Genomic DNA, 23,938 nt, shown 5'->3' with positions numbered 1-23,938 from the left:
AGGAGATCGAGACCATCCTGGCTAACACGGTGAAACCCCATCTCTACTAAAAATACAAAAAATTAGCCGGGCATGGTGGCAGGCGCCTGTAGTCCCAGCTACTTGGGAGGCTGAGGCAGGAGAATGGCGGGAACCCAGGAGGCGGAGATTGCAGTGAGCCAAGATCACACCACTGCACTCCAGCCTGGACAACAGAGGGAGACTCTGTCTCAAAAGAAAAAAAAAATCCTGAACAAAATGCATGGGAACCTTGAAAAGTTATAATGTGGGTTATACTCACCTACCAGAATATGGCATATGTTACAATTCTATGCCCCTCATCGCAAAGCTTTAGCCCTTTAACTTTGGGTTGAGCCTCATATTTAGCTTGAATTTCTAGTAATAGTGACATATTATTCTCCAGAGTTAAAGTCCTTTACTATCCATTATTCTAAAAATTTTAAGGTTGTTTAGTCCTTTGAGTTGCATTTTTATTTTTTACATAGTTCAGGGTATTGCTTTCCTTCTGAAGGATTCAGATTTCACATTTGTGCAAGAGTCTTAGTATTTAATTCTAGTGGCACAGAGCTTTTCCTTTTCTCCCTCTTCTCTCCAGCCTCATGGCTTTGGTTTAGAATTCCTTCAGCCTGATAGAATATTGTATTTTATAATTTCCTTATTGTGTTATTTACTAGATATTTGTTCTTTTATTTTTTTTCTATTCATAATTTCTCCATTTCCCACCACATCTTTTTTCCAAGTAGGATGTGCACCTGCCGCAGTATCTGGACAGTTAAACCATCCCATTTTCATGGAGATGGTGATTAAAACTAGAGAGATATAGTAACATAAGCAGAGCCAGAAAACAATTTCACTGAAGATGATATATATATATATATATTCCTCTGGGATTTCTAATATAGCTTTTGGTGGAGATAAGAGTCTGGAATTGAGAAAGAAGAGATTGGAGTTGAGAAAAAGAGTCTGAGAAAGCACAGAGAGAGACACAAAGGCAGAGACCAAGAGACACAGGGGAAGGATCTTCAGAGGAAGAGTCCAGGGAGAAAGATGCTAAGACAGAGGGATAAGAAAAGAAGAAAAAAAAGGACCAGGAGGAGAGAGACCCAAACCATAAACCACTCCTATTTCCATTAGCAGTAAAATTGATAATCTATTTTCATACAATGAAATACCATGTGACAATGAAGATTCACAATATGAATAAGTATCACAAAGACAATTTTTAGTAAAATGGTAAGTGTCAAAAGAATATATACAGTATTACATTATTTATATAAAGTTCAAAAATGGGCAAAATTAACTTATATAGTTTAGGGATACAGAGGAAGAAAAGTATAAAGGTTAGTAAGGACATGATTATAATAAAAGACAAGATAGTGGCTACCTCTTAGAAAGAGTTCATTTGAGAATAAACACGTGTTTTGTGGGGATAGCAGTAATATTGTATTTCATGACCTAGATGTTTGTTTTATAATTTTGTGTTTTAAAAAATTGTAGGATTTATTATTTATTTTGTAGATGGATCCTACAAACGATAGGGAAATTGCAGTAGGAATGAAGAGGAAGGAACATGTACAGGATTTGTTTAGAAGATAGAATGCACATGATTTGGTAAATAATTAGCTATGTTTGGTAAAGGACTAAGAGGATTCGAGGATGATTACCAAATTTCTGATGTGGGTAACTAGGAGAAGAGACAGACAAAATGGAAGAAAGTGTATTTATAGAAATGATAGCAAAAAACTTTCCAAATCTGGAGAAAGATGTAAATATCCACGTACAAGAAGCTCAAAAATCTCTAGTCAGATTAGATTCAAACAAGACTATATGAAGACACATTACAATCAAACTGTCAAATATCAAAGACAAAGAGAGAATCCTGAAAGCAACAACAGAAAAGAAGCAAACCACATACAAGGAAATTCCAATAAGGCAGAAACTTTACAGGTCAGAAGAGGGTGGGATGATATATTCCAAGTACTGAGAAAACTTTACCTAGAAAATGTGTCCTTCAGAAATGCAGACAGATAAAGACTTTGCCACACAATTCCAGTTAGACAAGAGAAATAAATTAAAGACATCTATTGTACACTATGGTGACTACAGTTAATAAATTACTCATTCCAATATATACATATATAAACATTGTGATGTATATCATAATATATTCTGTTTTTCCCTTTCAATTAAAAAATAAATTTAAAAAGACTGGATAGAGAAGCATCAGCCATTCTAGTAATTAAGCCTGAGGAAGCTTACATTCCAGTGATTTCAGATAACCATTATGCAAGTTAAGGAATAAACTGGATAGGATGATATTAAAAAAACAAAACCACCAATGAGATACACCAGAATGGCTAAAATTAAAAAGACTGTCCATACCAAGTATTGGTAAAGATGTAGAGTAATCAGAACTCTCATACATTTCTGCTCAGGATGGAAATTTGTGCACTTACTTTGGGAGTATCAAAAGCCAAACATAGGCATACCCTATTGACTCAGGAAATCCACTCCTAGTATATACCTGTTATGTCCTGAATCACGTCCCCTAGAATTCATATGCTGAAGCCCTAACACTAGTATTTCAGAATGTGACTGTATTTGGAGATACGGTCTTTAAGGGGTTTATTAAGTTAAAATGAGGTTGTTACAATGGGCCCTAATCCAATATGACTAGTGTCCTTATAAGAAGAGGAAATGAGGGCCGGGCGCGGTGGCTCACGCCTGTAATCCCAGCACTTTGGGAGGCCAAGGCGGGCGGATCACGAGGTCAAGAGATTGAGACCATCCTGGCCAACATAGTGAAACCCCATCTCTACTGAAAATACAAAAATTAGCTGGACATGGTGGCGAGCTCCTGTAGTCCCAGCTACTCGGGAGACTGAGGCAGGAGATCGCTTGAACCCAGGAGGTGGAGGTTGCAGTGAGCAGAGATCATGCCACTGCACTCCAGATGGGCAGACAGACCGAGACTCCATCTCAAAAAAAAAAAAAAAGAAGAGGAAATGTGTACACAGAGAGACACCAGGAATGCATATTCACAGAGGAAAGACCAAGCCAAGGAGAGGCCTCAGTAAAAACCAAACCTGCCAATATAAAATCAAAATTCCTTGATCTTGGAATTTTAGTGTTCAAAACTGTGAGAAAACACATTCCTGTTATTTAAACCTCCCAGTCTGTGGTATATTGTTATGGCAACCCTAGCCACTAGTACAGCACCCAAAAGTAGTGTGTACATATTTCACAAAAGACATGTAACTATTTAATCCATGTGGAGTGTCAAAAGGCAAAAATACAACAAATGTATTTTAAAGATTATAATTGGCTTTTTTTACATGATTCTAGAATCAGATAGCCCTCAGAACCAAATACAGAACAGCAGCCAGCAACATAATATGGATAGAAATTGGAAGTGAGGTTTAGAGACAGCTTAATTGATTACAGTTGGGCATTTTTGCCTTATTTGAAGCTGTTAGTTGCCTGCAATTGATGGAAGTTCAGCTGCTATAATCGGCTGAGACTGAGCTGCTTGTTATAAAAGCATATTCCTAAATTAGGCTTTCAGTTATTCATCAACTAAGCCAGGCTGCAACTTTGTTGTGCAAGGACTCAAGTGCAAAGGTACCCTTAGGCAAAATTCAGATTAATTTAAAAGGACTTTACTTTTATTAGTTATGTGAAATGAAGTGGAATCTATTTTTTCCAAGTGGATAGTCATATTTTCTATTATCATTTACCAAATAGCTGATTTTTTCCTGTACTGGTTGGAGATGCTGTCTTTATTATATATTAAGTTTCCACTTACATCTTGTCAGTTTCTGGACTCTATATTCTGTTTGATATATTTATCTATTCTGCATTAAGACTGCATTTTTAATTATAATAGCTTTATAATATCTCTTAATGCTGTATAGGAAAAAAACTTCAATTACTAATTAGTTATACTAAGCCAATGTCTGAGTATTGCTTAGTGGTTTGTGGGCAACCATCTTACACAGTACCTAGTAACAGAGTAGACAAGTGTTTATTGAATGGATGGATGAATGGATGTGTGGAAGAGGCTTTCAGAAACAATTCCTTTTATAGACTAAGGCCAATGTTACTTTTGCTTAGCTCTTTCGTTTGAAATAATTTAAAATGTACAGAAAAGTTACAAGAATAATACATGGAACTTGCATACACCCTTTACCCAGATTCACAAATGTTTAACATTTTGCAATTTTGTTTTTCATTTTCTTTTCTTTACATACACGCTTCTGTTACTTATTTTCTATTTGAAAATTAGTTGCAGACATCACATCCCTTTACCTCTCAATACTTTAGTACACATTTCCTGTGAATAAAGATATTCTTTTACATAACCAGAATGATGCTATGAAATTACAGACACTTCAAATTGATAAAACACATTTCTGTAATTTACAACTGGTATTCCAGTTGTATCAACCAATGCTATCATTTATAGCATTTTCTTCCTTGAGGTACAGGGATCTAGTACAAGTAACTACTTGTCCCACTTCTTTCATTTCCTTGAATCTGAACCTTCATCAGATGGTAACTTTAAGCACCCAAAGGTTTTTTTCTGGTTTCTCCTCTGTGTAGTCATTATTTTCACCCTTGCAACTAATAAACGGTTTGAAGGGATATACTTTAAGACCATGCAAACATCCTGCTACTCATCAAAATGCCCCCCACATAACATGCAAATTAATCTTTATCATGATGGTTTATGACTGTCTCCTCACATTGGGATTGGGGCCCAACTGATTATTAACAATCTACTTTTTTGGAAGATATAATATCTCTTCCTGGGAATAAGATAATGGGCATAACATATAATAATTCCTAATTGTATCATGACAATCACAATCCAAAATACCAAATCTGTGATATGACTAAATCTCTTTTCCCCATTGTTTTTGCAGGCATCAATGGCTATGTTTTTGATAGTTTGCAGTTGTCAGTTTGTTTGCATGAGGTGGCATACTGGTACATTCTAAGCATTGGAGCACAGACTGACTTCCTTTCTGTCTTCTTCTCTGGATATACCTTCAAACACAAAATGGTCTATGAAGACACACTTACCCTATTCCCATTCTCAGGAGAAACTGTCTTCATGTCGATGGAAAACCCAGGTTAGTTATGTGTATTTTTCTTGTACCAACAGCTGTGAATGCTTCACTAGCCATTCATGTGCTCTTTTGCCCACTAGCTCACATTTGGGCAGATATGAAACGGTTCAAGTGATTCTGGTAATTGCAAGGCATTTTAATGACAGCACCAGCTCAAGTATTTAACTTAAAAGTCTTTGCTCTAAAAAGTGTCTTCACATGCCAAGGGCCAATTTTTACAATTTTTATGGATACATAATAGTTGTGCCTATTAAGGGGGTACATGTGATATTTTCATACAAGCATACGATGTGTAATGATCAAATTAGGGTAACTGGGATATTCATCACCTCAAAACTTATTATTTATGTAAGGGACATTCCAATTCCACTCTTCTAGTTATTTTGAATTACACAATAAATTATTGTTAACTATAGTCACCCTACTGTAATATTGAACACTACAACTTATTCCTTCTATTTAAGTGTAATGTTATACCTATTAATCAACCTCTCTTCATTCCACCCCACCCCCCCCCATACCATTCCCAAACTCCGTTAAGCACCATTCTACTCTCTGTCTCCATAAGATCCACTTTTTAAGCTCTCACATGTAAGTGAAAACATGTGATATTTGTCTTTCTATGCCTGGCTTATTTCACTTAACATAATGACATCCAGGCTCATCCATGTTGCCACAAATGACAGGATTTCATTCTTTTTAATGGCTGAGTAATATTCTATTGTGTATATATACCACACAGTCTTTATCCATTCATCTGTTGATGTATACTTAGGTTGATTTTATATCCTAGCTAATTGTGAATGCTGCTGTAATAAATGTTGGTGTGCAGCTATCTCTGATACACTGATTTCCTGTCTTTGAATATATATCCAGCAGTGGGATTGCTGGATCACATGGTAGTTCTATTTTTAGTTTCTTGAGGAACCTCCTTACTCTTTTCCACACAGTATCTGTACTAATTTACACTCCCACCAACAGTGTACAAGCATTCCCCTTTTGCCACATCCTCACCAGCATTCGTTAATTTTTTTTGTCTTCTTGATAAAAACCATTTAACTGGAGTGAAATATCTCATTGTGCTTTTGGTTTGCATTTCTCTGGTAATTAGTGAGGTTGAGCAGTTTTTCATGTACTTCTTGGCCATTTGTATGTCTTCTTTTTTTTTTTTTTTTTTTTTTTGAGACAGAGTCTCGCTCTGTAGCCCAGGCTGGAGTGCAGTGGTGCAATCTCGGCTCACTGCAAGCTCCGCCTCCTGGGTTCACATCATTCTTCTGCCTCAGCCTCCCTAGTAGCTGGGACTACAGGCGCCTGCCACCACGCCCAGCTAATTGTTTGTATTTTTAGTAGAGGCAGGGTTTCATCGTGTTAGCCAGGATGGTCTCGATTTCCTGACCTCGTGATCCACCCACCTCAGCCTCCCAAAGTGCTGGGATTACAGGCATGAGCCACTGTGCCCAGCCTGAATGTCTTCTTTTGAGAAATGTCTGTTCAGATCTTTGTCCATTTTTAATAGGGTTCTTTGTTTTTTTGCTATTGACTAGAGTTTCTTATATATTCTGGTTATTAATGCCCTCTCAGTTGTATAGTTTGCAAATATTTCATCCCATCCTATAAACTGTCTCTTCACTTTGTTCATTGTTTCCTTTGCTGTGCAGAAGCTTTATGGCTTGATATAATCCCATTTGTCTACTTTTGCTTTAGTCCCCTGTGCTTTTGAGGTCTTACCTGCAAAATCTTTCCCAGACCAATATCCTGGCGCATTCCCCCAATGTTTTCTTCCAGTAGTTTCATACTTCCAGGTTGTATATTTTAGTCTCTAATCCATTTTGATTTGATTTTTGTATATAGTGAGAGATAGGGGTCTAGTTTCATTCTTCTGCATGTGGATATCCAGTTTTCCCACACCATTTATTGAAGAGACTATTCTTTCACCAGTGCATGTTCTTGGCACTTTGTCAAAAATGAGTTGACTATAAATGTGTGGATTTATTTCTGGGTTCTCTGTCGTGTTCCACTGGCATATATTTCTGGTTTTATGCCAGTACCATGCTGTTTTGGTTACTACAGCTTTGTAGTATAGTTTCAAGTCAAGTAGTGTCATGCCTCCAGCTTTGTTCATTTTGCTCAGGATTATTTGGCTGTTTGGAGTCTTTTGTGGTTCCATACAAATTTTAAGATTCTTTTTTCTATTTCTGTGAAAAACTTCATTGGTATTTAGATAGGTATTACATTAAATCTGGTAGCAATGATATTTTAACAATATTAGTTTTTCCAGCCCATTAAAATGGGATAGATACCTTTTCATTTTTTTGTGTGTTCTTCAATTCCCTTTATCAGTATTTTAGTTTTCATTATAGAGATATCTCAGCTCTTTGGTTTAATTTATTCCAAGATATTTATTTTTATCATAGCTGTTGTAAATGATTTTTTAAAAATTTCTTTTTAGGTTGTTAGCTCTTGGTATATAGAAATGGTACTGATTTTTGCATGTTGATTTTGTATCCTGCAACTTTACTGAATTTGTTTATCAGTTCTAATAGTTTTTTGATGGAGTCTTTAGTTTTTTGTGAAATATAAGATTATGTCATCTATAAACAAGGAGAATTTGACTTCTTCCTTTCCAATATGGATACCCTTTATTTCTTTCTCTTGCTTACTTGTTCTGGCTTGGACTTCCAAGACTACATTTTATAGAATTGGTGAAAGTGGGCATCCCTATCTTGTTTCAGATCTTAGAGGAAAGGCTTTTGGTTTTCCACATTTGGTATGATATTAGCCATAGTTTGTCATATATGGCCTTTATTGTTTTGAGGTATGCTTTCTATACGCAGTTTGTTGCGAGTTTTATCATGAAGGGATGTTGAATTTGATCTTTTTGGCATCAATTGAAATGATCATATGTTTTGTCCTTCATTCTGTTGATATGATGTATCACATTGATTCATTGATTCATTTCCATATGTTGAACCATCCTTGTATCCCTGGGATGAATCCCCCTTGATCATGATGAATGATCTTTTACTGTGTTGTTGAATTTGGTTTGCTAGTATTTCGTTGAGGATTTTTGCATCAGTGTTCATCAGAGATATTGGCCTGTAGTTTGTTTTTGTGTATGTGTGTGTCTTTGTCTGGTTTAGTTTCAGGGTAATTCCACTGGCCTTGTGGAATCAGTTTGGAAATATTTTTTCCTCCTTGATTTTTGGGATAGTTTGTGGAGAGTTGGTATTAGTTCTTTTAAAAAAAATGTTCGGTAGAATTCAGCAATGAAGCCATCAGGTCCTGAGCTTTTCTTTGTTGGGAGACTTTTTATTACTATTTCTATCTCATCCCTTGTTATTAATCTATTCAAGTTCTTTCTTTCTTCTTTCCTTATTTCTTACTTTCTCTCTCTCTCTCTTTCTTTTTTTTTTCAGAGTCTTGTTCTTCACCCAGGCTGGGATGCAGTCTATCTCAGCTCACTGCAACCTCTGCCTCCCAGGTTCAAGTTATTCTTGTGCCTCAGCTTCCCAAGTAGCTGGGATTACAGGTGTTCACCACCACACCTGGCTAATTTTTGTATTTTTAGTAGAGACGGGGTTTTGCCATGATGGCCAGGCTGGTCTCGAACTCCTGGCCTCAAATGATCCACCCGCCTTGGCCTCCCAAAGTGCTGGGATTACAGGCATGAGCCATTGTGCCTGGCCCAAGTTTTGTATTTCTTATGTTTAATCTTGGTAAGTTGTATATGTGTAGTAATTTATCCATTTCTTCGACGTTTTCCAATTTATTGGCATATATTCCCTCGTAGTAGCTTTTAATGTCCTTTGAATTTCCATGGTATCAGTTGTAATGTCTACTTTTTTGTCTATGATTTTAATTATTTCTGTCTTATCTTTTTCTTTTCTTAGTCTGACTAGAGGTTTCTCAATTTTGTTTATCTTTTCTAAAAACCAACTTTTCATTTCACTGATCTTTTTTACTGTTTAAACTTCATTTATTTCTGCTCTCATTTTTATTATTTCTTTCCTTCTATTAATTGTGGGTTTGGTTTGCTCTTGCTTTTCTAGTTCTTTAAAATGCATCATTGTGCTGTTTATTTGAGGTCCTTTTACTTTTTTGATGTAGGCATTTATTGTTATAAATTTTCCTTTAGTCCTGCTTTTGCTGTATCTCATAGGTTTTGATATGTTGTATTTCCATTTTCATTTGTTTAAAAAAATTTTAAATTTTCTTCCTAATTTCTTCATTGACCAATGGTCATTCAGAAGCATGTTTTTTAATTTCCATGTATTCGTATAGTTTCCAAAGTTCCTCTAGTTACTGATTTCTAGTTTTATTCCATTAAGATCAGTAAAGATACTGGATATGATTCCATTTGGGAAGAATATTTTTAATTGTTTTGTGGCCTAATATGTGATCTGTCTGAGAATGTTCCATATGCTGAGGAGAAAAAAATGTGTATTCTGTGGCTGTTGGATGAAATATTCTGTAAGTGTCTATTAGGTCCATTTGGTCTATAGTGCATATTAAGTGTGATGTTTCTTTGTTAATTTTCTATCTAGTAATCTATCTAGGGCTGAAAGTGCGTATTGAAATACCCAATTATTGTAATGGGGTCTATCTCTCTTTTTAGCTCTAATAATATTTGCTTTATGTATCTCAGTGCTCCAGTGTTGGGTGCATATACATTTAGATTTATTATATCATCTTGCTGAATTGACCCCTTTATCATTAAGTAATGACCTTCTTTGTCTCTTTTCACTGTTTTTGAATTGAAGTCTATTTTATCTGATATAGCTACTCCTGCTTTTTTGTTTCTATTTCCATGGAATATCTTTTTCCATGCCTTCATTTTCAGTCTGCCTTTCTTTATAAGGTAAAGTGAGTTTCTTGCAGGCAGCATATGGTTGAATCTTGTTTTCATCCATTCAGCCACTCTATGTCTTTTCATTTGATAATTTAGTTCATTTGCACTCAATGTTACTATTGTTAGGTAAGCAGTTACTAGTGCCACTTGGTTATTTGATTTGTGGTTATTTTGTTAGTCTTATCTTCTTCCTTTCCTGTCTGTCTTTGTATAAAAGTGACTTTCTCTAGTAGTATGTTTTAGTCTCTTATTTTTTGTGTGCGTATCTATTATAGGTTTATGCTTTGTAGTTATCATGAGGCTTGTAACATTTTTTAACCAACTATTTTAAACTGATGACAACCTAACTCTGATCGCAATTCAAAGAAAAAAAAGCAAAGAGAAAACTAAAAACTATCTTTTAAAGTCCATCTCCTGCCTCTTTTTGACTTTTTGTTGTCTCAATTTATGTCTTTTTACATTGTCTATCTCTTAACAAAATTTTATATTATAGTTACTCTTATTTTTGTTAGGCTTCTCTTTTAGTCTTCATACTAAAGATATGAGGAGTTTACACACTGCAATTACAGTGCTAGTGTATTCTGTATTTTTCTGTGTACTTACTATTGCCAGTGAGTTTTGTGCCTTCAGATCATTTCTTCTTGCTCTTTACCATCCTTTTCTTTCAGATTGAAGAACTCTCTTTACCCTTTTTTATAAGATAGGTCCAATGTTGATGAAATTCCTTAGCTTTTATTTGTCTGGAAAAGTCTTTATTTCTCCTTAATGTTTGAAGAATTACTTTTCTGGATATAATATTCTAGTTTGGAAGTCTTTTGCCTTCAGCATTTTGAATAAGTTATCCCATTTACCCTTGGCCTATACAGTTTCTGTTATTATGTCTGTTGCTAGACATATTGGAGTTCCTTTATGTGTTATTTGCTTCTTTTCCCTTACCGCCTTTAGATACTTCGACCACTAAGATTTCATTATTATATGCCTTGAGGTAGTCTTATTTGGGTTGAATCTTCTTGGTGTTCCTTGAACTTCTTGTGCCTGGATGTTCGTATCTTTCTCTCAGTTTGGAAAATTCTGTCATTCTTTCTTTTTTTTTTTTCTTTCCAACTTTATTTTAGCTTCAGGGGGTACATGTGCAGGTTTGTTACATGGGTAAATTGCATTTCATGGGGGTTTGGTGTACAGATTATTTTGTCACCCAGGTAATAAGTACTGAATAGGTAGTTTTTTCATCCTCACCCCTCAACCCTCAAGTAGGCCCCAGTGTCTATTATTCTCTTCTTTGTGTCCATGTGTACTCAATGTTTAGCACCCACTTATAAGTGAGATCATGCAGTATTTGGTTTTCTGTTCCTGCATTAATTTGCTTAGGATAATGCCTCCAACTCCATCCATGTTGCTGTAAAGGACATGATCTTGTTTTTTGTGGCTGTGTAATATTCCATGGTATATATGTACCACAATGTCTTTATCTAGTTCACCATTGGTGGGAATTTAGGTTGAATCCATGTCTTTGCTAGTGTGAATAGTGCTGCAATGAACATATACATGCATGTGTCTTTATAGTAGAATGATTTATATTCCTCTGGGTATGTAATCAGTAATGAGATTGCTTGGTCAAATGGTAGTTCTCTTATAAGTTCTTTGAGAAATCTCCAGTCTGCTTTCTACAGTGGCTGAATTAATCTGCATTCCCACCAGCAGTGTGTAAGTGTTCCCTTTTCTCCAAAACCTGACCAGCATCTGTTATTTTTTGACTTTGTAATAAGAGGCATTCTGACTGGTGTGAGATGGTATCTAATTGTGGTTTTCATTTGCATTTCTCAAATGATTAGTGATGTTGAGCAATTTTACATATATTTGTTGGCCACGTGCATACCTTCTTTGAGAAGTATCTGTTCATGTCCTATGCCCATTTTAAAATTTTTTGTTTGCTCATTAATGTAAGTTTCTTATAGATTCTGGATATTCAACCTTTATCAGATGCTTAGTTTGCAAATATTTTCTCCCATTCTGTTGGTTGCTTGTTTATTCTGTTGATATTGATAGTTTCCTTTACTGTGCAGAAGTTCTTTAGTTTAATTAGGCCCCACTTTTCAACTTTTGTTTTTGTTGCAATTGCTTCTGGGGTCTTTGCCATGAAATCTTTGTCAGGGACTTTGTCCAGAATGGTATTTTCTAGGCTCTCTTCTAGGATTTTTATAGTTTTAGGTTTTACATTTAAGTCTTTAATCCATCTGGAGTTGATTTTTGTATATGGTATAAGGAAGAGGTCCAGTTTCAATCTTCTGCATACAACTAGCCAGTTATCCTAGCATCACTTATTGAATAGGAAGTCCTTTCCCCATTGCTTGTTTTTGTTGACTTTGTCAAAGATAAGATGATTGTAGATGTATAGCTTTATTTCTGGGTTCTCTAATCTGTTCCATTGGTCTATGCATCTGTTTTTGTACCAGTACCATACTGTTTTGGTTACTGTAGCCTTGTAGTATAGTTTGAAGTTGGGTAGCATGATGCTTCTGCCTTTGTTCTTTTTCCTGGGATTGCTTCAGTTATCCCATATTTCTCAGAGGTTTTGTTCATTCTTTTTAAAAATTTTATCTGACTGAGTTGATTCAATAAACCAGTCTTTGAGCTCTGAGATTCTTTCCTCAGCTTCATCTATTCTGTTGTTAATACTTCTGATTGTATTGCTGGAATTCTTGTAGTGAGTTTTTCAACTCTATCAGATTGGTTTGGTTCTTTCTTAAAATTGCTATTTCATCTTTCATCTCTTGTATTGTTTTATTGGATTCCTTAGATTCCTTCAATTTGGTTTCTACTTTCTCCAGAATCTCCATGATCTTTGTTCCTATCCAGGTTCCAAATTCTATACCTGTAATTTCAGCCATTTCAGCCTGGTTAAGAGCCATTGCTGAGGAGCTAGTGCAGTTATTTGGATATAAGAAGACATTCTGGCTTTTTTAGTTGCCAGAATTACTGAACAAGTTTTTTTCTCATCTGTGTGGGCTGATGTTCCTCTAATCTTTGAAGTTTCTGGTTTTTTGGGTGGAGTTTTTTGCTTTCATACTCTTTGAGGCCATTCAGGGTTTGACTGTGATATAAATTGGGTTCAGCTGACTGGCTTCGTTTCTGGAAAATTTCAGGGTGCCAAGGCTCAGTTCAGCACATCTGGGCTATGTTCTCTATCCCTGGGGTGCTGGTACCAGGCCCACAGCTTTGTTCTCTGGCCCTTCAAGGTAAAGCACCTGCTGCACTGGAGGGGTTGAGGTGTTCCCAGTCCACTGGCGAGAACACTCCAATGCGGGGTGGGGGGGTGGGCAGTGCCAGCTAAACTGCTTCATTGGGGCAGTGGCAGTGGGCTCTATGCTTGTGTGTATTCTGGCGGTAGTGTGGCAGGGTGCATGTGTGCCAATCACAGCAAGGTGTGTGTGTGCACATGCTGGTGAGGGAAAAGGAGTGGGGGCAACATTCACATGCATGTGCACTGGTGGCAACAAGATGATAAGGTCCACATGCCCTGTGCATCAGCAAAGCAGTGGGTGGAGGCTGTGGGTGAGGGTATGCCAGCAAAGTAGTGAGGGAAGGCTGCAGGTGAGTGGGTGTGAGTCAGCAGAGGCCCATCTGCTGAAGCTCTCCAATGATTAGGCAGGGTCTGCTAGTAAAGGAGCTATGGTGGTGGCCACCGGGAAATACCCTGGTTGGGCATCCAAGGCTGCACTACAAGTGGGTGGAGCCACGCAAGGACCCCAACAGAGGCCGGCAGACAGAGGGCACTCAGATCAGACTGGCCCCATCCCACAGGCAAGACTGCCCTCCTCTGTCCAGGTCTGATAGTCAATAAAGGCCAAAGCCACCTAGAGGAACATGGTGAGCCTTGGGGGATGGGCATCCCTGGTCGTGCTCCACTGCAACCCTTCCCATGCCAAACCCGCTAGGCTCCACTGAGGCTGGAATTCTGTCCCTTCCACCTCTCCAACCAGCTCTCCCTGTCAGTTGAAATGCCCATGGGGGTCAAGGAATCTTCTGCAGCTAGGATTCTGGGGGTCTGTGGTGAGAATGGGCCACTCCTTGCCTATTTAACTCATCCATTCACCAGGAGCTACTTACAGCCAGGAATGAGTCCTGGTTCTTGGCAGCCCCCATGCAGGGTTCCAAGCTTCCTTCCCCTTCAGCCCAGGGTCTGTATCCTCCCTCAGTCCACTCTCAACACCTTCCTTCCCACAGATCTGCTTGGAGTGTCTTCTCGATAATCTGGTTTCTTGTTGGGAGATCCTCTTCCTAACTATGTCTAGTTGTCCATCTTGGAAGAGCTCTATTATTATTTCTTTTAATAAACTTTCTACCATGATCTCTTTCTCTACATCCTCTTTAAGGCCAATAGCTCTTAGATTTGCCCTTTTTGGGCTATTTTCTAGATCTTGTAAGGCATGCTTTCTTCTTTTTTAACTTTTTTCCTTTTTTCTCCTCTGTGTATTTTCATATAGCCTGTCTTCAAGCTCCCTAATTCTTTCTTCTGCTTGATCAGTTCTGCTGTTGAAAGACTCTCATTCATTTTTCAGTTTGTCTATTAAATTTTTCAGCTCTAGAATTTCTTCTTGATTTTTGAAATCATTTCAATGTCTTTGTTAAATTTCTCTGGTAGATTTCTGAATTCCTCCTCTGCATTATCTTGAAGTTCACTGAACTTCCTCAAGACCGCTATATATATGTATTGGAGGGTCTTACTCTGTAACCCTGTAGCCTTGACTTCCCTGGCTTGGGTGATTTGGTGATTCTCTCACCTCGGCCTCCCAGGTAGTTGGGACTACAGGTGTGTGCCACCACACCCAGCATATAGATAGATAGATAGATAGATAGATAGATAGATAGATATGATATATATTATATATATATATATATTAACTAGAGAATAAAAGCTAATGTCATCATACATAATCACACATTTACTTTCATACCTGGAAACTTATATTACTTCAAGTGATGTATTTTTCTGGGAAGTGAGATATGTATATATAATATATATATATATAATCTATCTATGTAGTGTGTATGTGTATATATATATATATATATATATATATAGTAGAGACAGGGTTTTGCCATATTGTTCAGGCTGGTTTCAAACTCCTGGCCTCAAGTGATCTACCTGCCTTGGCCTCCCAAAGTGCTGGGATTACAGGCATGAGCCACCATGCCCAGCCAAGACAGCTACTTTGAATTCCCTGTCTGACAGGTCACATATCTCCATCACTCCAAGATTGGTCATTGGTTCTTTATTTAGTCCATTTGGTGAGGTCATGTTTTCTTTGTTGTTTTTGACACTTGTGGATGTTCATTCATGTCTGGTCAATGAAGAGTTATGTATTTATTCCAAACTTCACAGGCTGGGCTTATTTGTACCCATCCTTGAGAGGGCTTTCCAAAAATTCAAAGGGGATTGAGTGTTGTTACTTAGATGACTGTGGTCATTTCAGCACTTGGGGGTACCCTAAGCCCAGGAATGCTGCAACTTTTGCAGACTCCTAGATATACAGACTTGGTGGACTTAGGGAAGATAAGGGAGAATTCCTTGGATTCCCAGGCAAAGTCTCTCACTCTCTTCCCTCACTTTCCTCCAGACAGGAGTCTCTCTCCATGCTGGCCTGCCTGGAGTTGGGGGAGGGGTGATGCAAGCATTTCCATGGTCACCACAGCTGTCACTGTGGTGGGTTGCACCTGAATCCCATAGTCTCTCAGGCTAGTGCAACACCTAGGCTCCCCAAGGCCCATGACTGCTACTGCCCAGTTACTGCTGCTGTTTATTCAAGGCCCAAGGCCACCTTAGTCATCAGGTGGTAAATCTTGCCTGGACTTGGTCTATCCCTTCAGGGCAGTGAATCCCCTTCTGGCCTGGGGTGGGTCTAGAAATGCCATCCAGTAGCAAAGGCCTAGGATTGGGGATTTCAGGAATCTGCCTGGTGCTTTATTTTACTGTGGTTGAGTTGGTACCCAAGTTGCAAGACAAAGTCCTCTGGACTCTTCCCTCTCCTTTTCCCAAGTGGAAGCTGAGTTTCCCTGCACTACATCACCTGGAGTTCAGGAAGGAGGGGCATGGGCACTCCCATGGCCGCCACAGCTGTTGTCACATTGGAGTACACCTCAACCCACTAAAAAGCCAAACTTTCATTTTTTTTTTACATTTTTATTTATTTTTTTTTATTATTATACTTTAGGTTTTAGGGTACATGTGCACAATGTGCAAGTTTGTTACATATGTATCCATGTGCCATGTTGTTTTGCTGCACCCATTAACTCGTCATTTAGCATTAGGTATATCTCCTAATGCTGTCCCTCCCCCCTGCCCCCACCCCACAACAGTCCCCAGAGTGTGATGTTCCCCTTCCTGTGTCCATGAGTTCCCATTGTTCAATTCCCACCTATGAGTGAGAACATGCGGTGTTTGGTTTTTTGTCCTTGCGATAGTTTACTCAGAATGATGTTTTCCAGCTTCATCCATGTCCCTACAAAGGACATGAACTCATCATTTTTTATGGCTGCATAGTATTCCGTGGTGTATATGTGCCACATTTTCTTAATCCAGTCTATCGTTGTTGGACATTTGGGTTGGTTCCAAGTCTTTGCTATTGTGAATAGTGCCGCAATAAACATACATGTGCATGTGTCTTTATAGCAGCATGATTTATAGTCCTTTGGGTATATACCCAGTAATGGGATGGCTGGGTCAAATGGTATTTCTAGTTCTAGATCCTTGAGGAATCGCCACACTGACTTCCACAATGGTTGAACTAGTTTACAGTCCCACCAACAGTGTAAAAGTGTTCCTATTTCTCCACATCCTCTCCAGCACCTGTTGTTTCCTGACTTTTTAATGATGGCCATTCTAACTGGTGTGAGATGGTATCTCACTGTGGTTTTGATTTGCATTTCTCTGATGGCCAGTGATGATGAGCATTTTTTCATGTGTTTTTTGGCTGCATAAATGTCTTCTTTTGAGAAGTGTCTGTTCATGTCCTCTGCCCACTTTTTGATGGGGTTGTTTGTTTTTTTCTTGGAAATTTGTTTGAGTTCATTGTAGATTCTGGATATTAGCCCTTTGTCAGATGAGTAGGTTGCAAAAATTAGGTATTGATGGGACATATCTCAAAATAATAAGAGCTATCTATGACAAACCCACAGCCAATATCATACTGAATGGGCAAAAACTGGAAGCATTCCCTTTGAAAACTGGTGCAAGACAGGGATGCCCTCTCTCACCACTCCTATTCAACATAGTGCTAGAAGTTCTGGCCAGAGCAATCAGGCAGGAGAAGGAAATAAAGGGTATTCAATTAGGAAAAGAGGAAGTCAAATTCTCCCTGTGTGCAGATGACATGATTGTATATCTAGAAAACCCCATTGTCTCAGCCCAAAATCTCCTTAAGCTGATAAGCAACTTCAGCAAAGTCTCAGGATACAAAATCAATGTACAAAGACCACAAGCATTCTTGTATACCAATCACAGACAAACAGAGAGCCAAATCATGAGTGAACTCCCATTCACAATTGCTTCAAAGAGAACAAAATACCTAGGAATCCAACTTACAAGGGACGTGAAGGAACTCTTCAAGGAGAACTACAAACCACTGCTCAATGAAATAAAAGAGGATACAAACAAATGGAAGAACATTCCATGCTCATGGGTTCGAAGAATCAATATCGTGAAAATGGCCATACTGCCTAAGGTAATTTATAGATTCAATGCCATCCCCATCAAGCTACCAATGACTTTCTTCACAGAATTGGAAAAAACTACTTTAAAGTTCATATGGAACCAAAAAAGAGGCCACGTTGCCAAGTCAATCCTAAGCCAAAAGAACAAAGCTGGAGGCATCACGCTACCTGACTTCAAACTATACTACAAGGCTACAGTAACCAAAGCAGCATGGTACTGGTACCACAACAGAGACATAGATCAATGGAACAGAACAGAGCCCTCAGAAATAATGTCGCATATCTACAACTATCTGATCTTTGACAAACCTGACAAAAACAAGCAATGGGGAAAGGATTCCCTATTTAATAAATGGTACTGGGAAAACTGGCTAGCCATATGTAGAAAGCTGAAACTGGATCCCTTCCTTACACCTTATACAAAAATTACTTCAAGATGGATTAAAGACTTACATGTTAGACCTAAAACCATAAAAACCCTAGAAGAAAGCCTAGGCAATACCATTCAGGACATAGGTATGGGCAAGGACTTCATGTCTAAAACACCAAAAGCAATGGCAACAGAAGCCAAAATTGACAAATGGGATCTAATTAAACTAAAGAGCTTCTGCACAGCAAAAGAAACTACCATCAGAGTAAACAGGCAACCTACAGAATGGGAGAAAATTTTTGCAACCTACTCATCTGACAAAGGGCTAATATCCAAATTTTCAAATGTGTTTGCTAAACTGTAGTTGTAAACATACATTTAAACATGCAATGAACATGTGAACCTCATTTTCACAAGTCTTGTGAATATTTGTGTGTGCCTTGTGAACATTGGTATTGCTGGATAAATACCACCTAGAAGACCTTGGGAAATGCATAGTAATCTTCTGCACATATATCCCCAAACCACTGTGAGGCCTCTAGAAGGAATGTGGCTTTCAGCATCTCTTCCTCTCTCTCCATCAATAACCACTGCAAGGCTTTAGAGACCATCAGCTCTAAGTCCAACACAGACTTCTATGTTCACACAGCTTACTAACAAGCACTAGGCCACTGCATGCTTCCTGGCCCCTCCAACCCCCATCATCTACAGAGGGAAGAACATAAAACTACCTGCAGATTGTAGTTACTGTCTTACTCTTATGGCATTTCTGGAGATAAGTGCTCATGGGGAAGTTTCTAGAGAATAAAAACTAATGTAATCATACATAATCACACATTTACTTTCATACTTGGAAACTTATATTACTTCAAGTGATGTATTTTTCTGGGAAATGAGTGAGGAACCTGGAAGAACCCCCAGTAAAATCTCTGAAAGTATCTTGCTTATTTATATGTGTTTATGTCTTTATCTGTGTCCCAACTAAGTTGTAAGCTCTCTGAGAGCAGAGACCTAGTCTATCTTGTTAATCACCACATCCCCAATATCTATGGTGCTTGACATATAGTAGGTACTTTAAAAATATGTAAAAATAAATGAATGTGCTGGACACAGTGGCTCACGCCTGTAATCCCAGCACTTTGGGAGGCTGAGGCAGGTGGATCACCTGAGGTCAGCAGTTTGAGACCAGCCTGGCCAACATGGAAAAACCCCATCTCTACTAAAATACAAAAAAATTAGCTGGGCGAGGTGGTGGGCGCCTGGAATCCCAGCTACTCAGGAGGCTGAGGCAGGAGAATTGCTTTAGCCCGGGAGGTGGAGTTGCAGTGAGCCAAGACCGTGCCACTGCGCTCCAGCCTGGGCAACAGAGTGAGACTCTGTCTCAAAATAAATAAATAAATAAATAAATAATAAATAAACATATGCAAAAAGATTGTATACAAGGGTATATATGGCAGAACTACCTATAAAGGTACTAGTAAACACTTGGAGGAAATGTAAATGTCCAACAATAGGGGATTAGTTAAGTGTGGCTTGTCCATATTATAAGAATCCTATATATACCTAATGCTAAATGATGAGTTAATGGGTGCAGCACACCAACATGGCACATGTATATATATGTAACAAACCTGCACGTTGTGCACATGTACCCTAAAACTTAAAGTATAATAATAAAATTTAAAAAAAGAATCTCATGAAGCCACTAAAAATAATTAAATGGAAGAATATCTAATGACATTGAAAATATTCACAACTAGGTGGAAAAACATATATACTATAATAAACCTATTACAGAATAATATGCATAATATGGTTGTAATTGTCTAAAACAAAGAGAGAAAATGTGTGTGTGTTTGTGTAGGCAGAGAAAAATATTAGATATCAATAATTTGAGAAAGATTTAAGCTACTTTGGTGATCACTTCTAAAGACAAATTAAAACTCTGTTTTATATTCTTTGATGGAAAATTTTAATATAGTATCATCGATTACAAAGCTCAAACTAAACAAAATGCCTAAAGAAGATTTCCTGTGTTTAATATGATAAAGTCTGGTCCTTTTTATTTGTTTATTTTATTGAAACCCCATACCCATTAAGAAGTCACTCTCTATTTCCTCCTCCCCCAGCCCCTGGCAACTGCTGATCTACTTTCTGTCTATAGATTTCTCTATTCTGGACATTTCATATAAAAGGAATCCTACAATATTTGCCCGCTGTATCTGATTTATTTCACTTAGCATATTGTTTTCAAGGTTCATTCACATTGTAGCATGTATCAGTACATCATTCTTTTTATGGATGAATAGTAGTCCGTTGTATAGATAGACGACATTTTGCTTATCTACTCATCTATTGATAAATAGTTGGGTCATTTTCACCTTTTGGCTATTGGGAGTAGTGCTGTTATGAAAATTCATGTACAAGTATTTGTTTAAACACTTGTTTTCAATTATTTGAGGTGTGTACTCAGGAGTAGAATTTCTGGGTCATATGGCAATTCTATGTTTAACTTTTTCAGGAACTAACTGCCAAAATGTTTTCCACAACAGCTGCCCCTTTTTATGGTTGTACTGAAATGATATGTATGTAGGGGAGGTGGGTGGCTGCAAAATGAAGAGCAGGGCATTGTAGGCAACAATGAGAAATGGGTTAGAAAAAAGTCTTTAGAGTTCTGCTGTTTTCTCTTCCCCCTTTTTGTTCTGGGATGATCATTCCTGCCACTTCTGTACAGAACTTGTCAGCAAACTCTGAAAAATTTATCTCCTGTGCAATTTTTATAGTCTTGGGAAAATACTAGAGGATGTGCTCTACCAAGATGATAAAGTGAATTAATGAAAAGGAAAATCTTGGGATCCAGGATTCAGGCTATGCAATACAATAGACAGGCAAAGCACATTCCCAGGAGGAGGAAATGAAGATCCTAGACTAACACCTGTGTAGCAGGCTTAGTGAGCAACCAGTCTATATGGGAGAAGAAAAACAAAGTCTTAAAGTGATGAAAATACAGGAGAAATTGAGCTGATTTGGCAGATGATAAGATCATTGTGTTGAAAGGAGTTTCATGGTTCTGTCAGTTTAAGGGTGAAGTAGTAATAAGTATACAGAAAAACTAGTAAAACAAAAAATGAGCCAATTATTAACCCCAGCATAAATGAAAATTTTACAAGAAAAATATTTAAGCATAGTACACTACATGGCTCATCTGTGAACAAATATTTACATAATGATATGAATACCAGAAATTGATTTAACCAAAACTTGTGATATAATATTGAGAGAATGGGTGGAAGAGAGGTATATATATTTAACAATATTTCTCCTTTCTAAAAAAGCAAATCAAACTTTGTCTTCTGAGAATTATCTTAGAATATGAGCTGAGGGTATATTACTCTTTTAATATACTGTTAAGCACTATTTTTATATTTTATTTAGAATAATGTATATCTATATTAATAAATGAGATTAACTCATTTGCCTTTTTATGCCATTTTAATATTTTTAATATTAGAATTACACTAGCATTGTACAGAAATCAAAAGCATATCATTTTTTCTATGCTCTGAAACAGTTTAAATAATCCAGAAACCATGGATTTCTTGAAGATTTGAGAAAACTTGCCCATAAGAATCATAATTTTGGCCAGGCTTGGTGGCTCACACCTGTAATCCCAGCACTTTGGGAGGCCAAGGCAGGCAGATCACCTGAGGTCAGGAGTTCGAGACCAGCCTGGCCAACATGGAGAAACCCAGTCTCTACCAAAAATACAAAATTAGCTGGGCGTGGTGGTGTGTGCCTGTAATCCCAGCTGTTTGGGAGGCTGAGGCAGGAGAATCACTTGAACCCCAGAGGCAGAGTTTGCAGTGAGCCGCTGTCGTGCCATTGCCCTCCAGCCTGGGTGACAAGAGCAAGACTCCATCGCAAAATAAAATAAAATAAAAATCATAATTTTATGTCCTAGTATACTTGGGGGTACAACTGAGGCTTTCATTTCCACCATTCCACTGAACAAGTTCTTTTCAAGGAATAAGTCACAATTGACCTCTGTCTTGCCAATTTCAACAGTTCCCAAACCTTGACTTAACAGACCTCTCAGCATCAATTGATGGAGTTGGTCACGTTCTTCTTGAAACTTTCTTCACTTGGCTTCTAGAAAACCACTGTCTTTGGTTCTCCTTTCTTACTGACAGCTCCTTTGCATGCTCTGTGTTTCAGGGCCCCTCGGTACTTAAACCTCTTCTTTCTAATTCTCTCAGTTTATTTAGGATTCCTTTAATATTCCTCAATAAAATTTTATAATTTTCCCCATAAAAGTACTGCAAATCTTTGTTAATTTTATTCATGCTTATTAGATATTTTAATGCTATTCTTGGTAATTTTTACATTACTCTATTTGGTGCTTTATGTAGACATAAGTAATTTTGGATATTGACTTTTTCCAGAAAACTTGATAACATTTTAAATAAATTATAATAGACCCTTTTGATTTTCTACATAAAAAATCCAATTAAGTTTTGTTTCTTCTATCAGTTAGAGTGATATGTTAATATCTCATACTATATTGTGTTTTTGTCTATCTAATTCTGTCAATTTTTAAATATATTTTGAGACTGTATTACTAGTATGTACAAATTTATAATTGTTATATCCTTTGGGGTATGCCCCTTTTTATCATTATAAAATGTTCCTCCTTAAATCTACTAATGTTCATCATCTTAAAATCTACTTTGTATGATATTATTACATATGGTTTATTTTAGTTTGTGTACAGTATTTCTTTTTTTCTTACTTTTATTTGCAGTCTTTCCCCATTCTTATAGTTAAATGCGTCTCTTGTAAACAACAAATAATTGGTTTTTATTTATTATCCAGTCTGATAATATTGATCTTTTAGTTGATGTAATTGATCCTTTACATTCAGTGTGTTTACTGATATATTTGGATTTAAATCTCACATCTTATTATTTGCTTTCTAGTTGTCCCACCTGTTTTATTATCATTTTTCTCTGCTTTCTTTCCTTTGGAATTGAGTCTTTTTTATTATTTATTATTATTTTATTATTTCATTTTCACTCTATTCATTTGTTAGTTTACATTCTTCTACTGTTTCATATGGGATATCCTAAGGTTACAGCATGCATTCTTGACTTACTGAAGTCTAATTTAATTTGTTACCACTTCCCAGACAATGAAAAGACTTTCTTTTATTATTATTATTATTATTATTATTATTATACTTTAGGTTTTAGGGTACATGTGCACAACGTGCAGGTTTGTTGCATATGTACACATGTGCCATGTTGGTGTGCTGCACCCATTAACTCATCATTTAGCATTAGGTATATCTCCTAATGCTATCCCTCCCCCCTCCCCCCACCCCACAACAGTCCCTGGTGTGTGATGTTCCCCTTCCTGTGTCCATGAGTTCTCATTGTTCAATTCCCACCTATGAGTGAGAACATGCGGTGTTTGGTTTTTTGTCCTTGCGATAGTTTGCTCAGAATGATGGTTTCCAGTTTCATCCACGTCCCTACAAAGGACATGAACTCATCATTTTTTATGGCTGCATAGTATTCCATGGTGTATATGTGCCACATTTTCTTAATCCAGTCTATCATTGATGGACATTTGGGTTGGATCCAAGTCTTTGCTATTGTGAATAGTGCTGCAATAAACATACGTGTGCATGTGTCTTTATAGCAACATGATTTATAATCCTTTGGGTATATACCCAGTAATGGGATGGCTGGGTCAAATGGTATTTCGAGTTCTAGATCCCTGAGGAATCGCCACACTGACTTCCACAATGGTTGAACTAGTTTACAGTCCCACCAACAGTGGAAAAATATTCCTATTTCTCCACATCTTCTCCAGCAC

At 37.4% G+C, this 23,938-nt stretch overlaps 1 protein-coding gene across 2 annotated transcripts in view; it reads left to right on the top strand.

Moving 5' to 3' along the window:
* Positions 1-23,938, top strand: part of F8 (coagulation factor VIII) — a 218,037-nt gene that overhangs the window by 83,893 nt on the left and 110,206 nt on the right. For both annotated transcript variants that reach the window (XM_063634645.1, XM_055269168.2), the window contains one exon: positions 4,926-5,135. In XM_063634645.1, the coding sequence (XP_063490715.1) occupies positions 4,926-5,135 (210 nt within the window). The remainder of the gene's footprint in view (positions 1-4,925; positions 5,136-23,938) is intronic.

The sequence above is a fragment of the Symphalangus syndactylus genome, chromosome X (assembly GCF_028878055.3).
Source record: "Symphalangus syndactylus isolate Jambi chromosome X, NHGRI_mSymSyn1-v2.1_pri, whole genome shotgun sequence".
Classification (NCBI taxonomy): domain Eukaryota; kingdom Metazoa; phylum Chordata; class Mammalia; order Primates; family Hylobatidae; genus Symphalangus; species Symphalangus syndactylus.
The sequence above is the reverse complement of the archived record's forward strand: the minus strand, read 5'-3'. Positions and strand labels throughout refer to the sequence as shown.